Genomic DNA, 25,733 nt, shown 5'->3' on the forward strand with positions numbered 1-25,733 from the left:
ATCCCTCATCACTAAATGAAAGCTTAAAATGAAGGCCTGATTATTTCAGGGGCCTTGTCACAAGTCCATTGTTTTTGAATTTCTGTTACTTTTGCTATATTTTCACACTTAAAACAATGATTTGGTAATCCTCTTGTACAACCGTCCTCTTTTGTGCTAAGAAATAAGTCTCCTGACAGTTCTCTCCCAAGTGGTTCCATTGTTGTCAGCATTAAGTCTAAGAATGATTCAGTGGGCTATATAACACTTTTAATTGTCAAGAAATTACTTCTCTTTAAATGTTTTGGTTCAACATACTTACCTGTTGATCAAACATTACCTTAAACTTACACCAGAATTTTTTTATTTCATTTTATTTAGTAAATTTTAGGAGGGTGTACTCATTTTTGCTTCACAACATTTTATCACCTTGGTAAGAAAATCTTATTTTCCTGAATAATTTTGACATGCTTCTTTGGTAATTGATTAAGCAGACTTGCTGGAACATTATATCTCTAAAGAACCCTAACATGTCTTTTAAGTGAGTAATTGCTGACTTTCAGAAGTTTCAGAGGGGGTGTACTCATTTATGCTGTGCACTGTATGTATGTATATATATATAATATATATATATATATATATAAAAATCATAATGTATAAAGCAGCAACATAATAAAATAATAAGTTTATTACTCACCATTGCAATATAAAATCGTCAACATTATTATTTTTTGTCATTACTTTGATCTGCAAAATAAATTAAATAATTTGATGATAAATTACTCAATTAAAAAGAAACAAAATACAAAGGTACCAAAACCAAGAGAAAATACAGAACTAATTCACCATAATAACACTAAAAACACAATCATTTATGAATAAAACTGTCTGGCACTTTTAATCTCCACAGGTAAAACCCTCTCACCTCCATATATACTATAAAATCATGAATTGAAACACTCAGTGAATCCATCGGTATCCTTATTTTTCCAGGTAATCCAACACATGCACATACTCATTGACACAGGGTCCAGATAAACAGGGCACTTTGTTATATTAAAAAACATTTTTAAAAAATACTACCAAAAATACTGCTTATTGAGGCTGGAAATGCAGAGCAAAAATTGGGGTTTTCGAACACTAGGCACTAAGTAGTGTACAGTAGATTTGCATTAATAAATCAAATGGCAGTTACATCCGTGCAAGTATCAGTGTAGTGTTTCAGTGACGTACCAATACTGCTGCTGCACCAGTAAGTCCTCAGTACATGGACATTTTTCTCAGCTAACCCAAGACTTCCTGTTCTCCCCCTTGCGTACTCCAGCCTCTCCTTTGGCCATCGCTGTAAGGGCTGCCAGGTTGGGGCTAGATCCCGAGAGGTTCTGCTTGCGTTTCTGCCTCAACCTTTTAGCGGTACCCGTTGCTTTCGTGACCCGATCTGCTTTCACGAGAACGCCGTAACCAGGGTTGCAGTGGAAGTATTGGCGACCGCCGACCGAACCATCGTTTTTACCTAGAAATGAAGAGCATAAATATTTGGTGGTGCATACGAGAGTAGAACATTTGCAAATAAATGGTCCATTGATCATGGGATTAGACGTCATTTCTAATAATTGGAACGGCTGTGAAGTCCATGCTAGTGTAAATTATGTAAAAAGGCACTAGTGAGCCCCATTTTGAATCGTACAAAACCGCAAGTCCAATCCATTGTTTTTACCAACAAATAATAAAGAGCATAATTAATTGGTAGTGCAAATGAGAGGAGAACATTTGCAAATCAAATCAATGGTCTATTGATCGAGGGATTACATGTAATTTCTAATAAATGGAACAACTGGTGGACTACTTTAAAGTCTATGCAAGTGTAAATTGCGTAAAAAGGCACCATTTTGAATCATACGAAACCGCAAGTCCACAAATAAGTGTAAAATTTGGGACCAGAGCTGCATTTCCCAAAAGCATTGTTAAGCCTGAACAGAAGTAATCATAGAAGCCATTGGCACCAAAGGTCTGTATGATCTACTTGAGCCGCTTTTCCACCAAAATTACCCAGAACAAATCTGTCCAGGAACTTTTTTTTGGCAGGAACTTTTTTCCCCCAGACCTGTTGCTGTCTGTTTCCATCGCAATTAAGTCCAGTGACTTAGGATTGCGCGCAACTTTCCAGTTCCCGCTGGATTTCGTCCTCCACATATAAGCTTAATAAAGCCTGAACCTCATTGTCGGTCCATTGGTCGATTTTTTAAACTCTATTGTTTATTCGAATAGCAAACATCTCTTACTGTACACACCGCCACAGACTTTTAAAAATGGTGGTTGAATTAAAATGCTGCGTGAACTCAACCAATCAGCATGTTCAGCACCCAAGTCCCACCCCTGAAAGTTCCTGAACTTAGAAAAAGTACTACCTTGTGAGCAGGGACTTTTTGAGAGGGATTTTTTTTTACCCGGAACTTCATTTAGACCCTAGTTCCTGCAGTCGAAACACATTGAGTACCACCCCAAAGTCCCTAGTTCCTGGAGAAAGTTCCTGCGGTGGAAACGCAGCTTTAGGCTTACAATGCTTTTAGGAAACACAGCCCTGGCCAGTATTTCAAAAATGTGGCATTGTACACAGTATTCTCTAGATCTATTATCTGACTCTCAAGTTATGAATGCAAATGTTCCTTACAAACAATTTTTGCCATCAACTGTCCAGGAAACACTGGTCATGGGATTGCATGTCCTTTCCCATGACTGGAATGTGATATGCATGATGGTAGTATTGCAGACTCTACTGATCTATGGTAGTTCAAGAGAATTACCAACCTGCTGGAACATCAAGTTCCACTCCAACCCAAATGCCCTTTGCAAAGTCAGTTGGTCCAATGTAACGGACTGTTCCAGTTTTATTGGCGCCCACAGTCACATATTCCCCTTCTTTCAGCCAGTCAGGAGTCTCAAGGCTTTCCTCTGAATCCGAAAGGATCTCCAGTCTCTCTTGAGACTCACTCAGTGCAGAGTCAACATGTTTAGTTTTACCCTCATCTTCCTCATGCAGGATCCCTTTGAAAGACTTCAGGCCAGAGGACTTGACTCTGTGGATCTGGAAAGGGTTGGCGATGGGAGCAGGAGTGGACTTGTTGGTTTGCTCAGGTCTTGATTGCTGGGAAGTTGCTGACTGCTTAGCAGTCTTCACTGATACAGATGGGTCAGATGGTTTTGAGGCAGCTGGTGGTTCTAATGGCGTAGATGGTACCGATGGGGCTGTGGTTCCTGAACGAGATGTTTGGCCAGCTGATGTGACAATGTCAATGGGGTCAGTGGTTTTTTGAGGCGAGGGAGCAGAAACAATGAGTTTCTGAGGAGATGCATCTAGAGGAGACACTTGACCATGTTCTCCTGATGTCTGGGATTCGAGAGCTGGAGTGGACTTGATGGTTTGTTCAGGTTTTGATTGCTGGGAAGGTGCTGACTGCTTAGTAGTCTTCACTGGTACAGATGGGTCAGATGGTTTTGAGGCAGCTGGTGGTTCTAATGGCGTAGATGGTACTGATGGGGCTGTGGTTCCTGAACGAGATGTTTGGTCGGCTGATGCGACAATGTCAATGGGATCATTGGTGTCTTGAGGCGAGGGAGCAGAAACAATGAGTTTCTGAGGAGATGCATCTAGAGGAGACACTTGACCATGTTCTCCTGATGTCTGGGATTCGAGAGCTGGAGTGAACTTGATGGTTTGTTCAGGTTTTGATTGATGGGAAGGTGCTGACTGCTTAGTAGCCTTCACTGGTACAGATGGGTCAGATGGTTTTGAGGCAGCTGGTGATGCTAATGACGTAGATGGTACTGATGGGGCTGAATGAGATGTTTGGCCGGCTGAAGCAACAATGTCAATGGGTTCATTGTTTTTTTGGGGCAAGGAAGATACATCTAGAGGAGACACTTGACCATGTTCTTCTGATGTCTGGGATTCTGTAGACATCTGTTCTCCATGTTCTTGGTCAGCTTGGTCATGCTCTGGAGATGTGCTGCTTGTTGGCACAACCACCACATTGTCTGTTTTTGGTTCGATCTTTTTGGAAGCAGACTTGTCTATTTTGGCCTCAGTGCTGTTGGGAAGAGGAGGATCAATATTTGAGACCACACACTCAGAGAGAGTCGCTGTGGAGACACTTGTGGAGATGTATCCACTTGAGACATCGCTGATGGAGCTGTAGGTGGAATCACCAACTAAGCTTTGCTTGGGGTCTACCGGAGAAGCAGGAGGAGGTGAAACCTCCTCGATCTCTGAAGGAACAGTAGGAGGTAGAGCCTCTTCAGATTCTGAAGGAACAGAAAGAGGTGGAACCTCTCTGACCTCTGGAGAAACAGATGGACGTAGAACCTCCTCAACCTCTGGAATAAGATTAGAAGGCAGAACGTTCTCATCCTCTGGAGAAACAGATGGAGGAAGAACTTCCTCAAGTTCAAAAGAACAATTAGTAGGTAAAACGTCCTCAGCTACTGGAGGAACAGAAATAAGTGGCACTTCTTGAGGAAGAAGAGGCAGAATCTCCTTAACGTTTTCTGGTTTCTCTGAAATTGGGGTTTCCATAGCATGGCTCTGAGGAGATCAAAGAGATCAAGCTAAGTAATAATATACACAATACTGAAAAGCAACTTTTAAGTCACCCACTACACCACATCACCAGATGCTGTTCACCATACTAATAAGGAGCTGTTTATAATACATGTAGACTTACTATCTGGATGTCAGACGTGGTTTCTGAGGAAATGCTGGATGCCTTAGCGGTCTCTACTCCATTGGGAATAACCGGAAATATGGGCACAAAGGAAGCAGATTCTGATTGGCTGTCTTGAGCACTGTCTTCTGAAGGAGCCACTGGAGTCTTCAAAATAAAACGCATCTAAATATTTTCAACTGCACAAGGTCAAATAAATTAATTGTGATTAATTGCATCTAACAATTAAAGTTTGTAAATGTGTGTATATATACACTTTTATGTTAGATGTGATTAATCGTTTTGACAGCACTAATATATAAATATAAAATAAACAATTTTATTATTTTTTATTAATATTTAAAATGTACAAATATTATATAATGCACACATATATATATATATATATATATATATATATATATATATATATATATATATACACACATATATATATATATATATATATATATATATATATACACACATATATATATATATATATATATACACATATATATATATATATATATACACACATATATATATATATATATATATATATATACACATATATATATATACACATATATACATATATTATATATATATATATATATATATACACACACACATTTTATATATATTTTACTTTTCAGGTTCCAGCTGAACAGACTAACCATTTCACAGCTGTTGATGTCTTCAAGACTGACAGACTGCACAATAATGCGTGGCACATTCTGGGTGAATTTAAAGGGCAATACAAATATTATTAAGTGTTTTACCAGGAATACCACACATTTTGCAATTATTTTTCTGGCTTAATTTTTTTTTACATTTCAATGTTTTATTATTATTAAAAACAACCTACATCATTTTAATACAGAGGAGACATAACTGCTGGCCCACAATAATGAACAATAAACTACTGAAACCAAATAGCTTTACGAAGACTTATACTGTGCCATGGTAATACTATATTATGCATTTCTAATTCTAGAAATAATATGTGAAATATGTTGAGTCACAGCAGGTGTTTTACCTGCTCAAAGGCAGCAGGAGGAGGTGGCTCTTTCTTCTCATCTTTCTTGGATAACAGAGACTTGAACATCTTGGGTACTGGAGACACTAGAGCTTTTACTGGGGAGAAATAAGATGCAGCAAATCCTGAGAGACCTGCAGGGACACGGGTTTAAGGAGCGGAAGAAGAGAGAAAGATTGAAGGACAGAGGAAAAGCAGAGGAGAAAAGAGCAGGAAACCCATTTGAGCAAAAATAAGTGCAAAGCATAAATAAAGCATTAACAAAAACACAGAAGCAGATCAGCGCCTCCATCGGGAGCACAGCGGCTGAATTAAGCACATTACACTTAATGCTGTTTTTTCTGCTACTGTTTTACTTCATTCCTCTTTGACAGCATGCACCAAACTGCTCCAAACACAAACCTTTTTCTAAGCGCCATGCAGTGCTGAGTTCATGCATAGACCAGCAGATCAAAGACACTTATAATCAGTAAGAAATTTCAACAGCCACAGATCTTGAAACTAGGTTTAAGTTTCCTGAAGAAAAGTGGTGCTTGCTGACATGGTGCTAGAGTTGTAGCTGGTTACTAAGGCATTACTAAGGTGTTCTAACCCTGCGTCCGAAATCTTGTATTGTCTAAGTAGGTACTACATTTGAATTTACTTTGTGGCCATTAAACAAGTGTCATTGTTTATAGTATGAATATGGGTAGTATCAATGAAATTTGGACGTACTACATCCGCCATGTTGTTACTGTCATGTGACCTACCAGTGTCAGTTCACTTCACCTCCATTCATAAATCCTCTCCCGTGACCTCATGGGATAGTAAGGTGTCCATCGTATGCACACTTCAGAATCTCACCGGAAGTAGTAGGTCATCTGGGGACTTTTCGCCTACTATTTTTCGAATACTATGAATTCTGACATATTGCCCTTTTGGCATACAGTTTTTTTGCATAGTATATAGTAGGGAAGCATTCGATTTCGTACGCAGCGTAAATGTGTTTTTAATCATTTTGCTATGCAGTTGCTGTGGCATTATGAGTGGTTTCTAGAGCATTGCTAAGGTGTTTCATTAATGTTTTTAATTTTGTTGCTATAGTTTTTTGATGGTTGCTAGGGTGTTGCTAAAGTGTTTTAAGTTTTTTTTTATCATGTTGCTATAGTGTTTGGGATGGTTGCTAGGGTGTTGCTAAGTTGTTCTGACAGTTTTTTATGTTGCTATGATATTCTCAATGATTGCTAAGGTGTTTTATGTCTTTTGTTTCTATGGAGTTTTTTTTTTTTTGTTGCTATAGTTTTTTTATGGTTGCTAGGGTGTTGCTAAGATTTTTTTAAAAAATTTTATCATGTTGCAAAAGCGTTTGGGATGGTTGCCATAGCATTGCTAAGGTGTTCTGAGTCTTTTTATGTTGCTATGTTCCAGATGGTTGCTAGGGAGTTGCTAAGCAACTCAGCATTTTTATCATGTTGCTATGGTGTTCTGGATGGTTGTTAGGGTGTTGCTAAGTTGTTCTGACAGTTTTTTTTCTTATGTTGCTATGGTATTCTGGATGATTGCTAAGGTGTTCTGGATGGTTGCTAGAGTGTTGCTGTGTGTCTTTATTATGTTGCTATGGTATGGTAACTCCATCAGGTAATGCAACCTCTGTCTCACCCTGTGAAGGTGGCAGACAGCAGAAGAGGAAGAGGACACTTACCTGGCTCTGAGTTTGGACTTTGTATTGATGGTGAGTGAGATGGGGATGATGTTGGCACATTAATTTCCTGCTGACTGTCCCAAACACCCTAAAGAAAGTAAAAGCACGGATACAAGCCACCAGTAAACAAGCTGAACATCTGGATGGACAGTAAACAATAATAAAATGAACCCTAAAAATGAAACAAATGACTATGATGTAAATGTAAATCTGAGTATACTTGATGTGACGAATTGTGTTAAATTATTAGTGCTTTCAGCTACCTAAAATAGTGACATACTGTGTATTTTACCAAACTGTGACACAAAAACTGTTAGACCACTATTTAAGCGTTTTTTTTCCTCACTTTGTAGTCTTGGCTGGTGGACAGATCTTTTCTGCTGCCAGAGAGCTGAAAAATAAACAGATTGTGTTTCATTTCTGGCTTAAGTTTGGGCTGATTTTGATCAAAGACGTTGCTCAGGTCTTACCCGGTGTACATTGGGTGAACTGAGGCAGCGTTTGGGAATCCTTCCTTTATCTGTCAGATGTTCCCTTACTGAAACCTCCTGAATTCACCAAAATACAAATATGACATGTAAATGTACTTTACAGCATATAGCAAAAACCAGAGCTTTTATATTCTTATTTAAACATATATACACAATACTGCATATGTACAGGAGACGCATGTCAGACCTGTCTGAGACGGTCAAGCGTGAGGATGTTCTCCACGGCTAACACACTCCGCAGGTATTTCTCAATGGCGGCTTCACTGTCAGTTCCTAGGTTGTCAGTGCTGGTGGCCAGTCGGGCGAGCATCTCCCTGTCCTCAGAGCCCTGCATGTCCTGTGAACAAATGCACACAGCCATTTCTGTTACCAGCCTCACATAGACTTATGTACAGTATCGTTCAAAAGTTTGGGTCAGAAATGAATACTTTTATTCATCAAGGATGCATTAAACAGATCAAAAGTGACAGTAAAGACATTTATAATTTTATAAAAGATTTCGATTTCAAATAAATGGTTCTTCTGAACTTTCTGTTCATCAAAAAAATCCTGGAAAAGTATCATACCCATGTATCACCTTTAGTGATTTTACCGTATTTTTGATCAAATAAATGCAGCTTTGGTGAGCAGAAGAGACTTCTTTAAAAACGTTCAAAATCTTCCTGACCCCAAACTTGTAAACAATAGCATATAGTCTAAAAAAAAATCCACAATACAGCTCATTCTGGTCAAGAATCGCATGCTTAAACAAGAAGAGACAGTGTTGCTTTTGTGCTCGTCCTCTTCACGTACCCCTGGGATATTTGAGACGATCTCAAACGTGACTCCACAGCCGTGAATTGAGCTGCGGTGAGACATCCTCTTGAACAGACTTTGAGCAAAACCCTGCAAGCCGGAAATCAGATCAATAAAAAAAAAAAAAAAAAAAAGCACAAAAATAACATCATCAATTAAACACATTATCATATTAACTGTCACACCTGTCGTCCGGTGAGGTTCACACAGATGCGTTTGCGTAGGACCAGCTGCATTTGTGCAGGATGACTGAGCAGAACGACGATGCGGATGGTGAGATAAACCCTCTGATCCTGCCCTGTTGCTCGATTTAGCTCAGGACTATTGTGAACGGTGCAGTCCCATGATGCCTCTGCCTTCACCTGTGAGAAGATAGATGACTGACATCACAAATCAAAACTTTAAACAGTTTTTTAATTCACTCTGGATATTGTATCCAGATATGAATCGTTGTTCTCTTTTTTTGATAATATGAGTGGTTGCTAGGGCATTGCTAAGGTGTTCTTAGTGTTTTTAACATGTTGCTGTGGTGTTCTGGATGGTTGCTAGGGAGTTGCTAAGGTGCTCTCAGTGTTATGTTGCTATAGTGTTCTAAATTGTTACTAGGGAGTTTCTAGGGTGCTCTCAGTGTTTTTATCCTGTTGCTGTGGTGTTGTGGATGGTTGCTAGGGTGTTGCTAAGGTGTTCTGACTGTTATTATGATGATATGGTATTTTGGATTATTGCTAAGTTGCTCCAAGTAATTTTCCCCCGGTTTCACAGACGAGGCTTAAGCTAGTCCTAGACTAAAATGCATGTTTGAGCTGTTTTAACTGTAAGCAACTTGTACTGACATATCTTAAAATAAGTCAGTGCCATTGTTTTGTCTCAAGATGCACACCAGTAATGTTTTTTTTCTAGTGTACATTTATAAAAGTTACTTAAATATCCTAATTGAACTAAGACCTAATCCTGGCTTAGGCTAAGCCCTGTCTGTGAAACTGGGCCATAATCATGTTGCTATGGTGTTCTGAATGGTTGCTAGGGAGTTGTTAAGGTGCTCTCAGTGTTTTATGTTGCTGTGGTGTTCTGGATAGTTGCTAGGGAGTTACTAAGGTGCTCTCAGTGTTTTTATGTTGCTATGGTGTTCTAAATGGTTGCTAGGGAGTTGTTAAGGTGCTCTCTGTGTTATGTTGATGTGGTGTTCTGAAAGGTCACTAGGGAGTTGCTAAAGTGCTTTCAGTGTTTTTATGTTACTGTGGCGTTCTGGATGGTTGCTAGGGAGTTGCTAAGGAGCTCTTAGTGTTTTTATGTTGCTTTGGTGTTCTAAATAGTCACTAGGGAGTTGCTAAGTTGCTCTCATTGTTTTTATCATGTTGCTTTGGTGTTCTGGATGGTTGCTAGGGAGTTGCTAAGGTGCTCTCGGTGTTTTTATGTGGCTGTGATGTTCTGAATGGTTGCTAGGGAGTTGTTAAGGTGCTCTCTGTGTTATGTTGATGTGGTGTTCTGAAAGGTGACTAGGGAGTTGCTAAGCTGCTCTCAGTGTTTTTATGTTGCTATAGTGTTCTAAACGGTCACTAGGGAGTTACTAAGGTGCTCTTAGTGTTTTAATCATGTTGCTATGGTGTTCTGGATGGTTGCTAGTGAGTTGCTAAGGTGCTCTCAGTGTTTATCATGTTGCTATGGTGTTCTGGATGGTAACTAGGGAGTCACTAAGGTGCTCTCAGTATTTTTATGTTTATATGGTGTACTGGATGGTTGCTAAGGCATTGCTAAGGTGTTCTGGATGTTTTTTTTCTCTTTTATTGTTAATTTCCTTTTTCATTTGGAAATGCCCCAAATTATGTAAGAAATGGTTTTAAATATCAGATCTATTATGATTGGCTGTAATTTTGTGGCATGTCAGTTTTGGTGAGGACAGAAACATGACTTGACAAAAGAAACTTGTGCAATATGAGATACCATGATGCAGAATATTCCTCACCTCATTCTCATGGTGTTTGACTATCTGTAAATCTATGAAATCATCTTTATCTTCTCTGTTCAGCACAGCATCCAGACCTCCAGCCAGAGGAGCGGACAGATGATCACAGAAGTCATCAGCTGTAGATGACAGGAGAAACCAACTCAGTGAAAAAAATAAAAATAAAAAATAAAAAAATCAAGAAGAAGAATGAGCCAAGAGAAACTCTGATTATTTAATAAACTTTATACAACACAAATTTTGTCAGCTGAACCTGACGTAAAACATTTTACTCAAATTCCCGTGAGATTTTAAGTTAATATTTCAGTAATTTAACAAACATTCACATTCTCACGGCTCTCTGATGTCAGTTAATGCCATTGGTAACATGACATCAGGGCTTTATCGTTAACTAAACTAAAACTAAATTAACTAAAATGTTTTTAATAAAGCTGAAATAAAATAAAATACAAATAAAAAAAAAAAACTTAGACTTAAAAGTTACAAATGTTCCCTGGGAAACTAACTAAAATAAGTTTAAATTGAAGCACTAAAATTACTAACTGGAAAAATAAATAAAAGTGAACTAAAATTAAAACAAAAAATATATTTAAAAAATATATAAAATTATTAAATCAATATAAAAAAATCTAATTAAAGTTACAAAAGCACATAACAAAATTACTCAAACTTAAGCCAAAATTAAAATGAAAACTAAAACTAAAAACAAATTCAAAAATATTAATAAAAATATAATAGTATATAAAAAAACTGCATAACATTAATTTCAAAAAAAATATTTTCATCTACGATTAATAAAGGTTTTACTGTGCTTGTTTTATTTTAAAATAATTTATTTTAAATGTTAAATTTTTTATGATTTAATTATTAGCTATTCAGTTGCCAATAAAGAATTAACATTGACTATACTAAGTGATATCTTATGTTTTTTAGAGAAATTTAGTATCAATGCATCTCTAATTGTGAGTCATACGAGTAGCGTGTGGAGTTGCTCCCCATGTAGGGCATTTCAAATCATGCTCCCTTAGAAGGCAGCTGCCTATGTAGGCAGTAAACATCCAAGCAGCACACTAGGATTTGGAACACATTAAATATTTACCGCTGAGGTCCAGGAAGATGACTGGGATGTGTCTCTCCATTCCAGGCACAGGAACCCTGCAGGAACAGGAACCAGACAGTGAAAATAAGGTTCATCACTAAACTGAATTAACCATCAGCACAAAAACATTCTGATCAACCAATCAAGATTGTTGGATTTTGTTCTAGAACCTGAATTTTAAGCCCGGGACACACCAAGCCGATGTCAAAGAACTAGTGACGACAAAAGCAGACTGTGTTGTCGCCTCTCGTCAGCTGCATCTCTGTCAAAAATCTGCACTTGAACACACTATGTTGACGTTGTCTTGGTGTGTCCCAGGCTTTAGTCCTATGATTGTTTGATAGGAATGACATTCAGTGACCAACAGAGCATAAAATATGAATACAGAAGAGCAGATGTGCGTTTACCACTCCGCAGGGGCTCCTGGGATACCGCTGCCAGCAGAGGGCACCAGTACAGCATTTCTCTCCTCCGTTAGTGTCAGACGGCACTCAAGCAGCTGGGACTCGCTCTCCACGTCCTCTTCTGACTTATCTACATGTGTCAGAAGAAAGGCCAATCACTTTTCTCCTGTTTTCACTGAAGATGTTCCCTGAATCTATTCCACAAGCTGAAACACATTTGATGGTGGATTCTTACCTTGCTTGCCAACAAGTTTCTGGAGACGTTGGTCCAGATACTCCTGTCGTTCAGTTAGAGCCATGAGCCACTGGGCCCTCAGTCTCTCCAGATCAAACTCCTACAGACAGAAACATGCAGAAAACCCTCTGATATATTAATCACATAAAGCTCATATCTACAGTGTTGTACTGTAAATCTCTTCTGCTCACCAAATGACAGTGAAAACTACACATTCACAGAATTTAGCCAATCATCACAGACATAATTTACATATTTAAAAAGGACTAAAAAATCATTACCTGATAACTGTCCACGTCTTTATCTCCCACCTTCAAAAATAACAGAAAAACTTTGAGTCACGATTCTGATGTTGATCTTTCCAGATTCTGTTCTAAACGAGGAGGCGTGTGCCTGCAGTTAGTAATTAGCATAAGTCACGCCCAACCATCTCCATATAAGGGCTTTCAGCACCAAGTTTCCTTTTGCTCTCTAAAAATGACAGCATACATGGTGAACTCAAGTAGAGCCAATTTTCAAAACCAGTTTTTTATAGGTCTCAACTACATGTGACCAGCTAAATAATTATGCAGAACTGATCATTTTGGTTACATATTAAGTATTAATCTATTAAAGTTGTAAACTATTTACTATATTATGTCAGGGATTGGCCACATGGCATCAGGGCTATTATCATTAACTAAACTAAAAACATTTTTGTTAATTAAAATAGTTTTAAAGCTGAAATAAAATAAAATACAAATAAAAGATGAAAAACAAACTAAATGTACTAAATGCACTAAAAATTACTAACTGGAAATAAATAAAAACTAAAAAAATATATATATATATAATATAATATAATATAAATTATTATTATATAATATCAAATACATATTATATTAATAAATATAAATAAATAATAATAAAATAAAAATGACAAAAGAACAAAATTACTAAAACCAAAATGATAAAAAATTAACAAAAAATATAAAAATAAAAGCTAATTCAAAATATTAATTAAAAAATATAATCGTATATAAATAATACTGAAATAAAACTGCATAACAGAACGGATCATTTTTTATTACATATTAAGTATTAAACTATTAAATTAAATTATACAATATGATTTATTGTAGGGTAACTTGTAGGGTCACTCCACGTTAATAAACATTATATTTAAAAATCATTTTAGTTTAATGCATTACATGTTTTTGAGGTTACCCGTGTCTGGTTTGATGTAAGTAGCTTGTTAGTGAATCAAGATTTATGTGTGAAAACATTTTGCACAAAGACAAAAAAAAACAGTAAAGATGAGTTTTTTCACCCTCTGATGGACCTCCACATTGCCGATGGAGATGTTGAGCACAGATTCCGTGATCAGAGGCATGGTGCCGGAGTCCTGGACTGAACGAATCTCCACATGAACACGCCTGGACTGACCCTGTCACACATTCATGAATTGCATTATAGGACACATTGCATCCAGGTCAGATTATCAATGAAATGATGTGTCAAGATGAAGTTTTACACCTTGTACTATCATTAATATCCACACAGACCTGTTTAAGCTGAAAGATTCCTCCTGTGCACACGTCCTTAGCTGGCTGAACCTCCACCGGCACAAACTCTCCAGCATCATTCAGCTCCAGGATCTGCACCCAGAGCTCCAGCCTGCGGGTCACTTCACTCCACCTGCACACAGAACAATGCAGAAGAGACCGCTTCATTTCCAAAGTCAGTCAGAGAGCATGAGAAATGGTCATGAAAAACTACCTGTTTTGGTGCAAGAATTATTGACTGATATGATCAAAATTTGTAACCCCTATTTATCATTTAATGGCATATCAGCATCAAAGTCTATATTCATGGTCTATTCACACTCAAGAGTAATTATTTTAAAATACTCAAAATAAGTCTCAATTAATTGTATACATTCATTTAACAATATTATCTATACAAACAAATAAAACTAAGTACATAAATGTAAAATAAAATAATAATTTTGTCAAACCTCTTTGACCTAAAATATTTCTTTGAAGTACCCCTGTGATTTTAAGTCGATTTAAATAGTTTAACAAAACAATCACGTTCACAGTTCCCTGATGTTGGGTAATGGTCACATGACATGCATTGTCATATCTTAATTGTATTTATTAATATTTTACGAAAATATTTTAGCATTTTATTTTGACTTTTACATAAAATATTTTTTAATTATTTATTCATTTTAATTTTACATTAAATGTCACACGACATGCTGATAAAAACAAAATATTTTATTTATATTTGTTAATATTTTACTGCGTATTTTATTTTGACTTTTAGAATAAATATTTATTTTGAATTAATGTTGGTTTATAGTCATATGACATGCAGGTCAACAAATACAATATTTTATCTATATTTATTAATATTTTTTAAAATTATTTTAGTAAGCGTTTCACTTTGAGTGTTTTATGATATAATAATTATTAGCTTTTCATAAACTCATGAACTTCAGTTTGGGAAACCCTGCCCTGTGAATCACGATCATCTGAATATTGACTAAATCTATTCTGCTGTCACAGAAATAATCTGTGATACATATTGTGTTTCAGAAGTATTATAAAGGCTGGTGTACCTCTCTCTGAGAGAGCGAGTCTTCGCCTGAATCACCCCAAGGTCCCAGAGAGCCAGATTCCTGCGCGGGTTTGCCTGTTTGTGTCCATAGACCTCAACAGCCACAGCTCCCTCCGTCAGAAACTCCAGGAAGTCTTCAGTTACGGTCACTTCCAGATTCTACAGATGCGGAAAGAGATGTATGATGACTAACAGAGTTTGTACATAAAAGAAAAAAAAAAAAAACAAGAGAGAAACAAGGCAGAGAGAGGACAACATGTTTCACTATAATGCTTTAGTCCATGTGACAGAGCTCTGCAGGGATAAAGTATTTTTGTATTGCTCTGTCATGTTTAAAGTTTATGGCACGACCAACTCAGAAACTTGGGTATCAAAATTATCTCCCAGTAGTAAACATGACCTGAGAGGGCATTCATGTCCAATTTCCGACTGGGAAACTAATAATAAATCCGATGTGAAGGCAGCATCATTCCTGCAGCACTTGATGAGACTGAAATGAGTGTCTTAACCTTGCAGTTGTCAAACAACACCAGAGACTGCGGCTCTCTGCTGCTAGGAGCGGTCAGGCCGACCTCCGGAGCAATAAACACGGGTTCCTTCTGCTCCCAGAAATAATACTGACAGAACACGAAGTTTGAGAGGTGCTGAGGTAGTCCTGTCGCCTGCAACACCTTGATCTGGAAATAAACAAACAGAATATGTACTACACTCATTTACAATTTAGACTTTCATAATTAGTTTTTTAATTGCATGTTTGATTGGAGACTTCCTGTTCTAACTGACCATGCAGGTAAGTTTGCGTTCTTGCGTCTCGCCGTCCGGACTGATGTCAGAGTCCCCGCCCCCCGTCTCACGATCCTCCAGTTCTCCACTCAGACGCTCGACTTCTACGTGAAGACGACCTGCCACCTAAAAACACACAAAACCAATGGTAATAAATCACTTCCCTTACAGTTTGTCAGGACTGTGATGACGTATTAACTTAAGACAAGACACTAAAGGGGAAACCATTGTTTTTTCATGCACTGATCAATTTTGAGATTTTGGGCTATTTTGCTTCCATTACATATTTAGACTAGTGGAAAGAAACACATTTAAGTGTTTTTTATTGCACTTTATCTGTTTGCGTCTGTAGATTTCATTTATAATCCATATCTTTAAAGGCAGTTTAGGTCAGAAATCTTTACATACACCAAACTTTACAGTTTTATTCCTCTCTATATTCTGAAGGTTTTTATTGAAGGGTTTGCGAATATAATATTTGCATGATTTATATAGCATTTTATTCCTTAAAACATGGTGAAAACTTCTTTTAACATTGTTGCAGCTCCTCTCTTCCCAGTCTGTCAGTAACGCTCCGTTTAGTTCCTGTCTCTATGAAGTCCCGCCTTCCAAAAAGCGCACTGTGCTCTGATTGGATGGCTGGACCAGTGTGTTGTGATTGGTCAAGCACTTCGAGTGTGTTTGGGAAATGTCCCGCCCCTTACCATAACCTCCAGTTTCAACCCACTACTAACGAACTCAACCAGGCCTCGCCCCTTTATTCTGCGTTTGAATTATTTAAATGAGGAATATTGTGACGTGTTTGTTCCCGGAAGAAAACTAAAACAATTCAGGGAGTTCAGAAACAGTGACACTGATATAGAGAATAACTCCTGCTGGAGGGACTTTTTCATGTTCAAACAGCAACATTACACAGTAAAGGAAGATGAACATGTAGAAAAAAAAAAAAAGCATAATAATAACCCTTTAATTTTTTTATCCTCTTCACCTGAGGTGTCTTGCCTTATAGGTATAAAATATAATATGAAAACAACCCCCTTTTCTAAACAAAATATCAACTAATAACAAATGAGTTTTGTATATACCTCCCCCTTCTGGTTGATGATGGGTACTGCGTACTGCAGCTTGACGTCGTACAGCAGACAGGACAGGAAGACGTTCGCCACACCGATCAGACTGTGATTCTCCTGCTCGTCGAAGAACGGATCGGCACGCTTGAAGTAGGAACGCATGACCTGAACACGTTTAAGTATACTTAATTTATGAAGATTTAATATCTCCATTAAAACACAACATACATTCACCAACATGGATGAAATTATAGTTATTAAGTCACTACAATAAAAGGTAAATTATGATAATGTACAGTAGCTGCATTAAAGTTCTCATGTGATTTGACATACAGGATTGTCCTCGTCATAGTCTTTCCACTCCTGGTAGAGCTCTCTCATGTCCACCAGCCGGTTCTCCATCTTCTCCATGGCCCAGATCTGCTTCCCTTTACCCTTCCTCCTCACCTCCACCGCCGGCTCGCTCAGAACCGTGTCCCGCTGCAGGAAGGAGAACATGAATCTGCATTAAAGCAGCACTTTCACCCTAACCCAGAATTCAACACGGTCCTTTTTTAGTATATAATAGTAATGAAAAGTCCAAATTATTTCCTTTGGGCGGCTGTTTAAATGAACAACTTTCTACGTCTTTTCAGTGAATTTCCATGACTGTTCCCCTCGGTTTGACAGACGAGGCTTAAGCTAGTCCTAGACTGAAATGCATGTTTGAGCTGTTGTAACTGAAAGTATCTTGCACTGACAGATCTTAAAATATGTCAGTGCAATTGTTTTGTCTCAAGATGCATACCAGTAATCTTTTTTTCTAGTAAACATTTATAAAAGCTACTTAAATGCCCTAATTGAACTATGGCCTAATCCTGGCTTAGGCTAAGCCCTGTCGGTGAAACTAGGCCTTCATGTTTATAAAGACTAAACTCAATTTCTAGCTGATAAAATATGTTTCAGAAGTGTCTGTCCTGACCTTGCGGTTGGCGTTGAGGTTGGCAGCAGGTATCTGCAGTGTGACTTTATATTCTGTTTTCTTGTTGAGCTCTTCAGAGATGAATCCAGCCTCCTGCACCAGCAGATTGGCCTTCACGATCTGTTCTCTGAGCTTACGCAGAGTTCGGCTCATCAAAGCCTCCCTGAGACCACATAAAACATGAGATGTGGCACACAAACACATACCAAATACTTCTGTGGTTTAGAATGCAAGTCAAAATGCATTGGGGTGAAGTTTTTGCCAGCGGGGCTCACCTCTCCTCACTCCACTGGTGCAGTCGGCTCTGTGAGGAGACCGAGCTCACGTTGAGATTCTCGCTGCTTCGGTGGTGCTGTGGATGAGATCCCTGCGTCTGCAGCTCTGATGACAGACGTTTGCGCAGCTGCTGCAGCTCCTGCTCGTACATCAGCCGCTGACGCTCCAGAGCCGAACGCTTCTCCTCCTCATGTCTGCGCTCCAGAGAATGAAGCACTGACTGCATCGGGTCTGAGAGACATTTCAGAGATAAAAAGCAGAAAGTATCAAAAGACTAATGGAGAAATACGTCATTATTTTAATATATTTTAACATCAACAAACCATGAAAAACTGTACACTGAAAAAGACTAGAAGAATTATTTTCCCAGTTTGATTTGGTTTATTTTTTGATTGGAATAATTGTAAGAATTATTATTACATATCATTTTAATTTAAACATACTAAATTTTTTTTATGATTTATCAATATTTCATTATTTCAAATGAACATGAAATTGAGTGTTGCCCAAGAGTGTTCGTTAAAAATGTTAATAAGCCTGAAATCTTTGATTCCCATTTTAAGGAATATGAGATTTTATTTATTTTCATTGAAAAATGATACAGTTTGAGAAATATTACTGGATATTTATTTGTGCATGCTCTCTAAGTCTTTCTAAAATAAATTTTGTCCATCTTTCCATCTGTAACACCAAACAACAGTCTTTGGCATGGTGATTAAAAACATAATTAAAATACGAAATTTATGGAAGAATACTGGTACGATGCCATTACATTTAAATGTAGTACCATTACATTTAAAGCAAAGACTATAGAATAACACAAGACATATCACTCGTATTGTTTTGAATGGGAGAAAGTGTAACGCTCAATATGGCGGAATAAGTCCCACCTTCAAAATAAGAGCCAATCGCCGACCTGTAAAGTCATCGCGTCACTGCAGCGGCCGTTAGAAGCACCGGTTTCTATAGAAACAGTCAGACGCGCGCCTCCGAAATGAGGCACAAGAGACGCGCATTTAGGTCTGCGCATGCGCATTAGCTTGATCCAGCCTAAATACTGTTTTTTTGTCATGATTTGAGCGTTTGGAAAAAAAAAAATTATGAGACAGTTGTTGTCAGATTTCATTGGTGATTTCAAATATGAAATTTAATCGAAAGCTTAGCAAACAGCTTTGGAGAATTTGATGTTTCCCCATTCAAAGAGATAGGAGCTGCATGATGCCCAGGATGCCCGAGAGGCGTTTCAAAGATGGCCGCCGAGTGAAATGACTTGTCTTAAAGGGACTTTATTTAAAGTCACCATGAAACCAAAATGGACAATTCTTGTTTTGTTTTTTATGGAATATTGCACTATTTATTATATATGATTTATGCGTGCACATCATTATTTTTTTTTTTTAGTTCATGTGCCTCATAATCTTTAATATCTTCCCCTCCCTCTTGCAGCGAAATCTCTTCTCTGATGATCATGTTTACTGGCGTGAGGGCGGGGCAATCTGTCACTCACATGAGATTGACCAATAGCAAACCACAACCATCCAATCAATTCCCCACGGACAAAATCAACATTTTTCTTGTGCCAGAAGCCGTTTCACTCAGATATACGTCACAATAGGGAAGAAAACGCAACTTCCATTTAACACAGTGTTGCCAAGATTTTACCCCGCGGAATGCGATTTTTACCAGGGGACCCCCCCGAAACTCGAATAGGCATGTTTTGAGTAGCAATTTGGCTAGTTTTGTTGTGAAAACCTGGCAACCCTGATTTAATGCGACTTTAACTTGGGTCTCAAAGGGTTTTTTAATGGTTTGTAATAGTTATAGCAGCACAGAATCTCCCTTTAAAACAGCTTATATTGATTGTGATAGTCTTTTAAGTGATGTGTCCCTCACCGTTGTTTCCCAGAGCTTTCATCATGACTTCTGTCTGTGCAGACTCAAAACTGAAGCTAGTGTCATTGGAGCCGTGACTGAGACGATCTATATCCACATCTAGACACTCGGGGTGAAGACCAGCCTTCATCGTCGACCCTTCCTCATCCTCCACGCCAACACGATACGCGTTAGACACGCTGATCCTGAGAAACGCAAAGAGAAGAACGACACTTTTACACACATAGGTTTTGGTAAATTTAAGAAGAGGACACATAAAATGGAGTCTTTGAGATTATAATCAACCAGAGTTTTCATTCTGAAACACAAGTAAAGCCAGAACCCGTACTTGAACTGAGTGTAAATGTGTCTCACTGACCTGAAGAAGTGGTTGTTTCCCCACAGGATTCGATCCCCATGATGCAGCTGGACAGGAGACGAGATGACAGCTCCATTCACACACGTTCTACACACAGAGACAAATATGAATTATCACATGTACACATATTCTTACTATCACTTGCTAAAGAATAGAGACAGACTGATGCATATGAATATGTAAATGTATATGTAAATATGTAAAATATAATAAATATAAACAAATAATAAATACCATTAAATTACATTTTTTTTTTCAATTATGTTAGGCATTATGTCAATGTATTTTTGTAAATTGAGTAAATTGTGCAAATAAATGATCAATTAATTTCAGCTTTTAGTTAGTTAATTTCGGGTATTAGTTTTTTTTTCTATTTTAATTTTAAAGTTTTAGTCATTTTGTTTTTTTCTTTCATATATATATATATATATATATATATTTTTTTTTTTTTTTAATATATATATTTGTTTTTATACAAATTTTAGTTTTATTTATTTCAGTTTTAGTTATTTTAGTACTAAATACAAGTTAAACTAAATAAAAATATGAAATGTTGCTTTTTTCATCCAGCCGAAATAAAATAATTTATTTAGTTAACATTTATTTTATTTCAAGTAATGAAAATGTTTTTTTCATGGCTTTTGTTTAGTTTTAAACTCATTTTAATGTTAGACATATATACCTAAATCCGTATGTATGTGTGAGTGATTACCGAGCGTTTCTCTTCGGGGTGAGCGTGACTCCCGACTCTACTGTGATGTCTATGACACAATGCTCCGGCTGAATCGCCAAACCACACAACTGAACGTCCTGAGAGTCCGCAGATCCCACACGAGTGTGTTCCTGTACATAAACACACACACATAAATGAAATACAACCCTTCAAACTTCACCAAAACATGTAGAATGAACAATTTGAATCAACAATTTATACATGCATACAGGTGCTGGTCATATAATTAGAATATCGTGAAAAAGTTCATTTTTTTATTGTAAATTATTTTAAAAAATGAAACTTTCATATATTCTAGATTCCCTACATGTAAAGTAAAACATTTCAAAAGTTTTTTTTTTAAATTTGTTGATTAGAGCGTACAGCTCATGAAAGTCCAAAATCCAGTATCTCAAAATATTAGAATATTTACATTTGAGTTTCATTAAATGACCATCCCTACAGTATAAATTCCGGGTATCTTTTGTTCTTTGAAACCACACTAATGGGGAAGACTGCTGACTTGGCAATGGTCCAGGAGACAATCATTGACACCCTCCACAAAGAGAGTAAGTCACAGAAGGTCATTACTGAATGGGGTGGCTGTTTACAGAGTGTATATCAAAGCATATTAAATGCAAAGTTGACTGGAAGGAAGAAATTGGGTAGGCAAAGGTGCACAAGCAACAGGGATGACCGCAAGCTTGAGAATACTGTCAAGTAAAGCCAATTCAAACACTTGGGAGAGCTTCACAATGAGTAGAATGAAGCCGGAGTCAGCGCATCAAGAGTCACCACACTCAGACATCTTCAGGAAAAGGACTACCAAGCCACTTCTGAACCAGAGACAACGTCAGAAGCATCTTACCTGGGCTAAGGAGAAAAAGAACTGGACAGTGAACAGTGGTCAAAAGTCCTCTTTTCAGATAAAAGTAAATTTTGCATTTCATGTTGAAATCATGGTCCCAGAGTCTGAAGGAAGACTGGAGAGGCACAGAATCCAAGCTGCTTGAAGTCTAGTGTGAAGTTTCTGAAGTCAATAATGATTTGGGGGGGCCGTGACGTCTGCTGGTGTTGGTCCATTGTGTTTTATCAAGTGCAAAGTCAATGCAGCCATCTTCCAGGAGATTTTGGAGCACTTTATGTTTCCATCTGCTGACAAGCTTTATGGAGATGCTGATTTCCTTTTCCAGCAGGACTTTAGCACCTGCACACAGTGCAAAAACCACTTCCAAGTGGTTTGCTGAGCATGATATTACTGTGCTTTATTGGCCAGCCAATATGCCTGACCTGAATCTATGGGATATTTTCAAGAGAAAGATGAGAAACAGTCGATCCAACAATATACAGATGATCTGAAGGCTCAATAGTGCCTCAGCAGTGCCACAGGCTGATCACTTCCATGCCACACTTCACTGATGCAGTAATTTGTGCTAGGAGCAAGTCATTTGCTGTAATATGTCCTGCCGATCAAGTATTGAGTGCACAAAAGAACATACTTTAAAGAACTTGAACTTTTCTGTTTTGCAAATCCATTTTTTGATTGATCTTAGGAAATATTCTAATATTTTGAAATACTGGATTTTGGACTTTCATGAGCTGTACGCTCTAATCATCAAAATTAAAAAAAAAAAACTTTTGAATTTTTTTTCTTTACATGTAGGGAATCTAGAATATATGAAAGTTTCATTTTTAAAAATAATTTATAATAAAAAAATGAACTTTTTGATGATATTCTAATTATATGACCAGCACCTGTATATTATACATACATATACATGTAAATTGTTTTATATAAAATATTCAAGCTGAGAAGGTAACACAAATTTTCATTAATTTGTGTCTGTACCTTTAAGTAATACACAAGCAGCTCGTTGAGGGCGGGGTCTGCGTTCAGATTGACCAGGAAGCATTTTTCATCAATGACTCTGATCCCAGACGACTGCAGAGAAATTCCCAAACTTTCCAGCTGCTTCTGTCGCTCCTAAAGAACCAAGCATATTCAATTCAGAAGACGAAGCCATTGTGAACGCGTGTTTTGCTGACTGTCCTGAGTGGGTTTATCACAATGGGAAAGAACCCAACAAAACCTCCATTGCCCACAATTATAACAAAAAGAACAACAATAATAGACTGTAAAAAAGATTTTTTTTAAAGTTGTAAAAAAAAATAAAAAAAGATTAGAATACATTTTACAAGAAAATACTATCTTCTATTTCAAAATTTCATATTTATATCAATGTGATTCTGAGTAAAAATTGTAATTGTGTACAACAACTACACAACTATACTATAAAAACTTGATAATAGAAATAAAACAGTATAAATAAAAATGAATAGCACAGTTAAATGCAAACAATAAGTGCAACCTTAATCAAAGTACTCTTTTAATACTCAATGTGCAAACAGAGACCGAATTTTTCTTCATACATGATACAGAGCTGAGAGACGGTATCATAGCTACACAGCCCAGCCTAAGATAGCTTTCATATTGGAAGATATCTGCATGCATCAGGGAGCCACTTTCAAAATGCGTAGTACTGAAATCGTGTTTGAATGTGCGCTTGCATTTTTACTCTCGTCACGTGATCAGTGAACTCTGATTCCTGCTGCACTACAACCGACTCGAGTTAGATGAGCTGGATGGGATTGAAGCTATATGGTTTTTATTTCTATAAAAAGAAAACGACAGTGGAGGAGTAATGTAAACGTAGCGGTGGCATATTCTATCCTAATTTCACCCTCACGCTCCATCATGGCAATATCGCGAGACAGCTTTTCACCTCGACGAGAAATCTTGTCACATTTTAATCTTGTGGCACGAGATCTCATCACACCGCTACTATCCAGCAAAGTAAACTATCAGATTGAAGGATGATTCTCACAAAACTGTATTTTCTGCAAGCTTTTTTCAAGGTAAACTTAGGTATTTTTCCAAAAAAAAAAAAGGACACTTGGCTCTTCAGAAACAATGACAGAGCTCGTGTTTTAAAGCTAAACAGATCCTGGAATGAATAATTCACTGAAATCTGGCCACGAGTCACTGTTCTCTCTGCCATATCTGATGTAATCATTCTGGTTTTCTTTACATTAGCACTGTTTGGACTGATTGTTTGAATGCATTCGATTGCTGGGTAATGGGACTGAAAACTTTCCGGGAGTTTAGAGGCTTAAAATGATCTTATCTCAAACAGAGAAGCGAAATTGGGCTAAAGAGTTAGAATAGAAATGTCAGTGTGATCTCAGATGCACATTCACCCGCTTGTGGGTTCAATACCTGTGCGATCTCTTCCGTCTTCCTGAGTTTCTCCTCCCAGCTCACCATCATCTCCTGGATCAGCTTCTCGGACTCCTCTAGTCTCTCTTTGAGCTCAGGAGCTTTCATTGACTTACACACACAGAAAAACACACTGTTGAAAGTGCTAGAGGTCAAAGTTCATCTCATATACAGTACACAGCAGACAGGTGTTAGTGTGTAGTACCTCAGCCTCGGTCAGCTGGCTGCGCAGTTTCTCCACCTCTTCTCTCAGCTCTCTGATGATTCTGGCGTTTGGATCTTCGTTAACCACAGCGTGATTAACGATGCTTTTGGCCCGGTCGGCGTACCGTAGTGTGGACAGAGTCTCGTCGTAGTTGTCGGCTGCTGGACTCACCGTGGCAACCATAGCTGTACGACTGTTGCCTCCTAAACTGTCCTGACATGCAAAAAAGAGGAAATTACATCAGAGAGTTGAGATGAAACCAAGCCAAATCTATGGCATATTTTCCATAGATTTTTTTTTTTTTTCAGCAAATAATTGTTATTATTAAAATTGTATGGTGTTTTTTTTTTTTTTTTTTTGTACTTTTTGGATCTTGACAGCCAATATGAACATTGTATTTTAAAAGAGCTGCATGGTTAAGTGTCTTCCTTTTGTGTTTCACAGAAAAAAAATAATGTCTGAATGACATGATGAGAGCGAGAAAATAATGACACTAAAATAATGACACAGAAAATAATAATCTACTCATTGAAGACTAATAATTAGATTCTTACAAGGTGTGTAGTGTTAAAATAAGGCTTATCATCACCTTCAGTAACCATGTGAGCACTGAGTCTCTGTAAGGAACAAATTTACTCTTGTTTTTTCCTGCGCCCTGCTCCGCCAATGCCGAAATCACCAGACCGAGAGTCGTGAGAGACCTGAACACACACATTATCACAAGAATACACTTGAGTATGTGTAAATGATGGTGTGTTTGTGAAAAACCTGAAAATATGAAGAGATAAATTTTAAAATAAATAAATAAAGAAATTAAATTAAATTTAAAATATATGCTTGATTTAACTATTATTTACTAAATTCACACACACACACACACAAAAAAAATCTTACACTGTTAATCTGCCAATGCAGTGTCTAAATAGCCAAATATAAGGCGATTAATCTAATTAATTAATTTAGAAATGGAGAAGTCCCCAACATGATATAAAACAAATGTGTGTGTGTGTGTGGTTCAGGTAAACCCTATGTTATTGGGACAAAATGTCCCCACAAAGATGGCAATATCTGAAATCCTTGTCCTTGTGGGGACATTGTTTTGATCCCCATGAGGAAAACAGCTTATAAAATCACACTAACTGATGTTTTTTGAAAATGTAAAAATGTAGAAAGTTTTCTGTGATGGGTAGGTTTATGGGTAAGGT

At 37.4% G+C, this 25,733-nt stretch overlaps 1 protein-coding gene across 4 annotated transcripts in view; it reads right to left on the reverse strand.

Annotated features, from left to right (window-relative positions):
• Positions 1 to 649: 649 nt before the first annotated feature.
• Positions 650 to 25,733, reverse strand: part of kif13bb (kinesin family member 13Bb) — a 36,420-nt gene continuing 11,336 nt past the window's right edge. For 2 of the 4 annotated variants that reach the window (XM_051874581.1, XM_051874582.1), the window contains exons 12-43: positions 25,118 to 25,229; positions 24,529 to 24,741; positions 24,324 to 24,434; positions 22,896 to 23,030; positions 21,047 to 21,177; positions 20,335 to 20,421; positions 19,977 to 20,161; positions 18,083 to 18,314; positions 17,808 to 17,970; positions 17,180 to 17,326; positions 16,862 to 17,011; positions 15,777 to 15,902; positions 15,503 to 15,670; positions 14,995 to 15,152; positions 13,934 to 14,066; positions 13,699 to 13,815; positions 12,671 to 12,700; positions 12,390 to 12,489; positions 12,158 to 12,284; positions 11,751 to 11,806; positions 10,652 to 10,770; positions 8,874 to 9,050; positions 8,686 to 8,778; positions 8,081 to 8,230; positions 7,873 to 7,950; positions 7,749 to 7,793; positions 7,403 to 7,490; positions 5,722 to 5,855; positions 5,360 to 5,419; positions 4,701 to 4,847; positions 2,788 to 4,561; positions 650 to 1,492 (exon numbers count right to left, since the gene is read on the reverse strand). In XM_051874581.1, the coding sequence (XP_051730541.1) occupies positions 1,260 to 1,492; positions 2,788 to 4,561; positions 4,701 to 4,847; positions 5,360 to 5,419; positions 5,722 to 5,855; positions 7,403 to 7,490; positions 7,749 to 7,793; positions 7,873 to 7,950; positions 8,081 to 8,230; positions 8,686 to 8,778; positions 8,874 to 9,050; positions 10,652 to 10,770; positions 11,751 to 11,806; positions 12,158 to 12,284; positions 12,390 to 12,489; positions 12,671 to 12,700; positions 13,699 to 13,815; positions 13,934 to 14,066; positions 14,995 to 15,152; positions 15,503 to 15,670; positions 15,777 to 15,902; positions 16,862 to 17,011; positions 17,180 to 17,326; positions 17,808 to 17,970; positions 18,083 to 18,314; positions 19,977 to 20,161; positions 20,335 to 20,421; positions 21,047 to 21,177; positions 22,896 to 23,030; positions 24,324 to 24,434; positions 24,529 to 24,741; positions 25,118 to 25,229 (5,779 nt within the window). In that variant the 3' untranslated portion in view covers positions 650 to 1,259. Of the gene's footprint in view, positions 1,493 to 2,650; positions 4,562 to 4,700; positions 4,848 to 5,359; positions 5,420 to 5,721; positions 5,856 to 7,402; positions 7,491 to 7,748; positions 7,794 to 7,872; positions 7,951 to 8,080; positions 8,231 to 8,685; positions 8,779 to 8,873; positions 9,051 to 10,651; positions 10,771 to 11,750; positions 11,807 to 12,157; positions 12,285 to 12,389; positions 12,490 to 12,670; positions 12,701 to 13,698; positions 13,816 to 13,933; positions 14,067 to 14,994; positions 15,153 to 15,502; positions 15,671 to 15,776; positions 15,903 to 16,861; positions 17,012 to 17,179; positions 17,327 to 17,807; positions 17,971 to 18,082; positions 18,315 to 19,976; positions 20,162 to 20,334; positions 20,422 to 21,046; positions 21,178 to 22,895; positions 23,031 to 24,323; positions 24,435 to 24,528; positions 24,742 to 25,117; positions 25,230 to 25,733 lie in introns of all 4 variants that reach the window. The other 2 variants (XM_051874583.1, XR_007926779.1) reach the window with 2 other exon arrangements.

Source organism: Ctenopharyngodon idella, chromosome 20 (genome assembly GCF_019924925.1).
Source record: "Ctenopharyngodon idella isolate HZGC_01 chromosome 20, HZGC01, whole genome shotgun sequence".
NCBI lineage: Eukaryota > Metazoa > Chordata > Actinopteri > Cypriniformes > Xenocyprididae > Ctenopharyngodon > Ctenopharyngodon idella.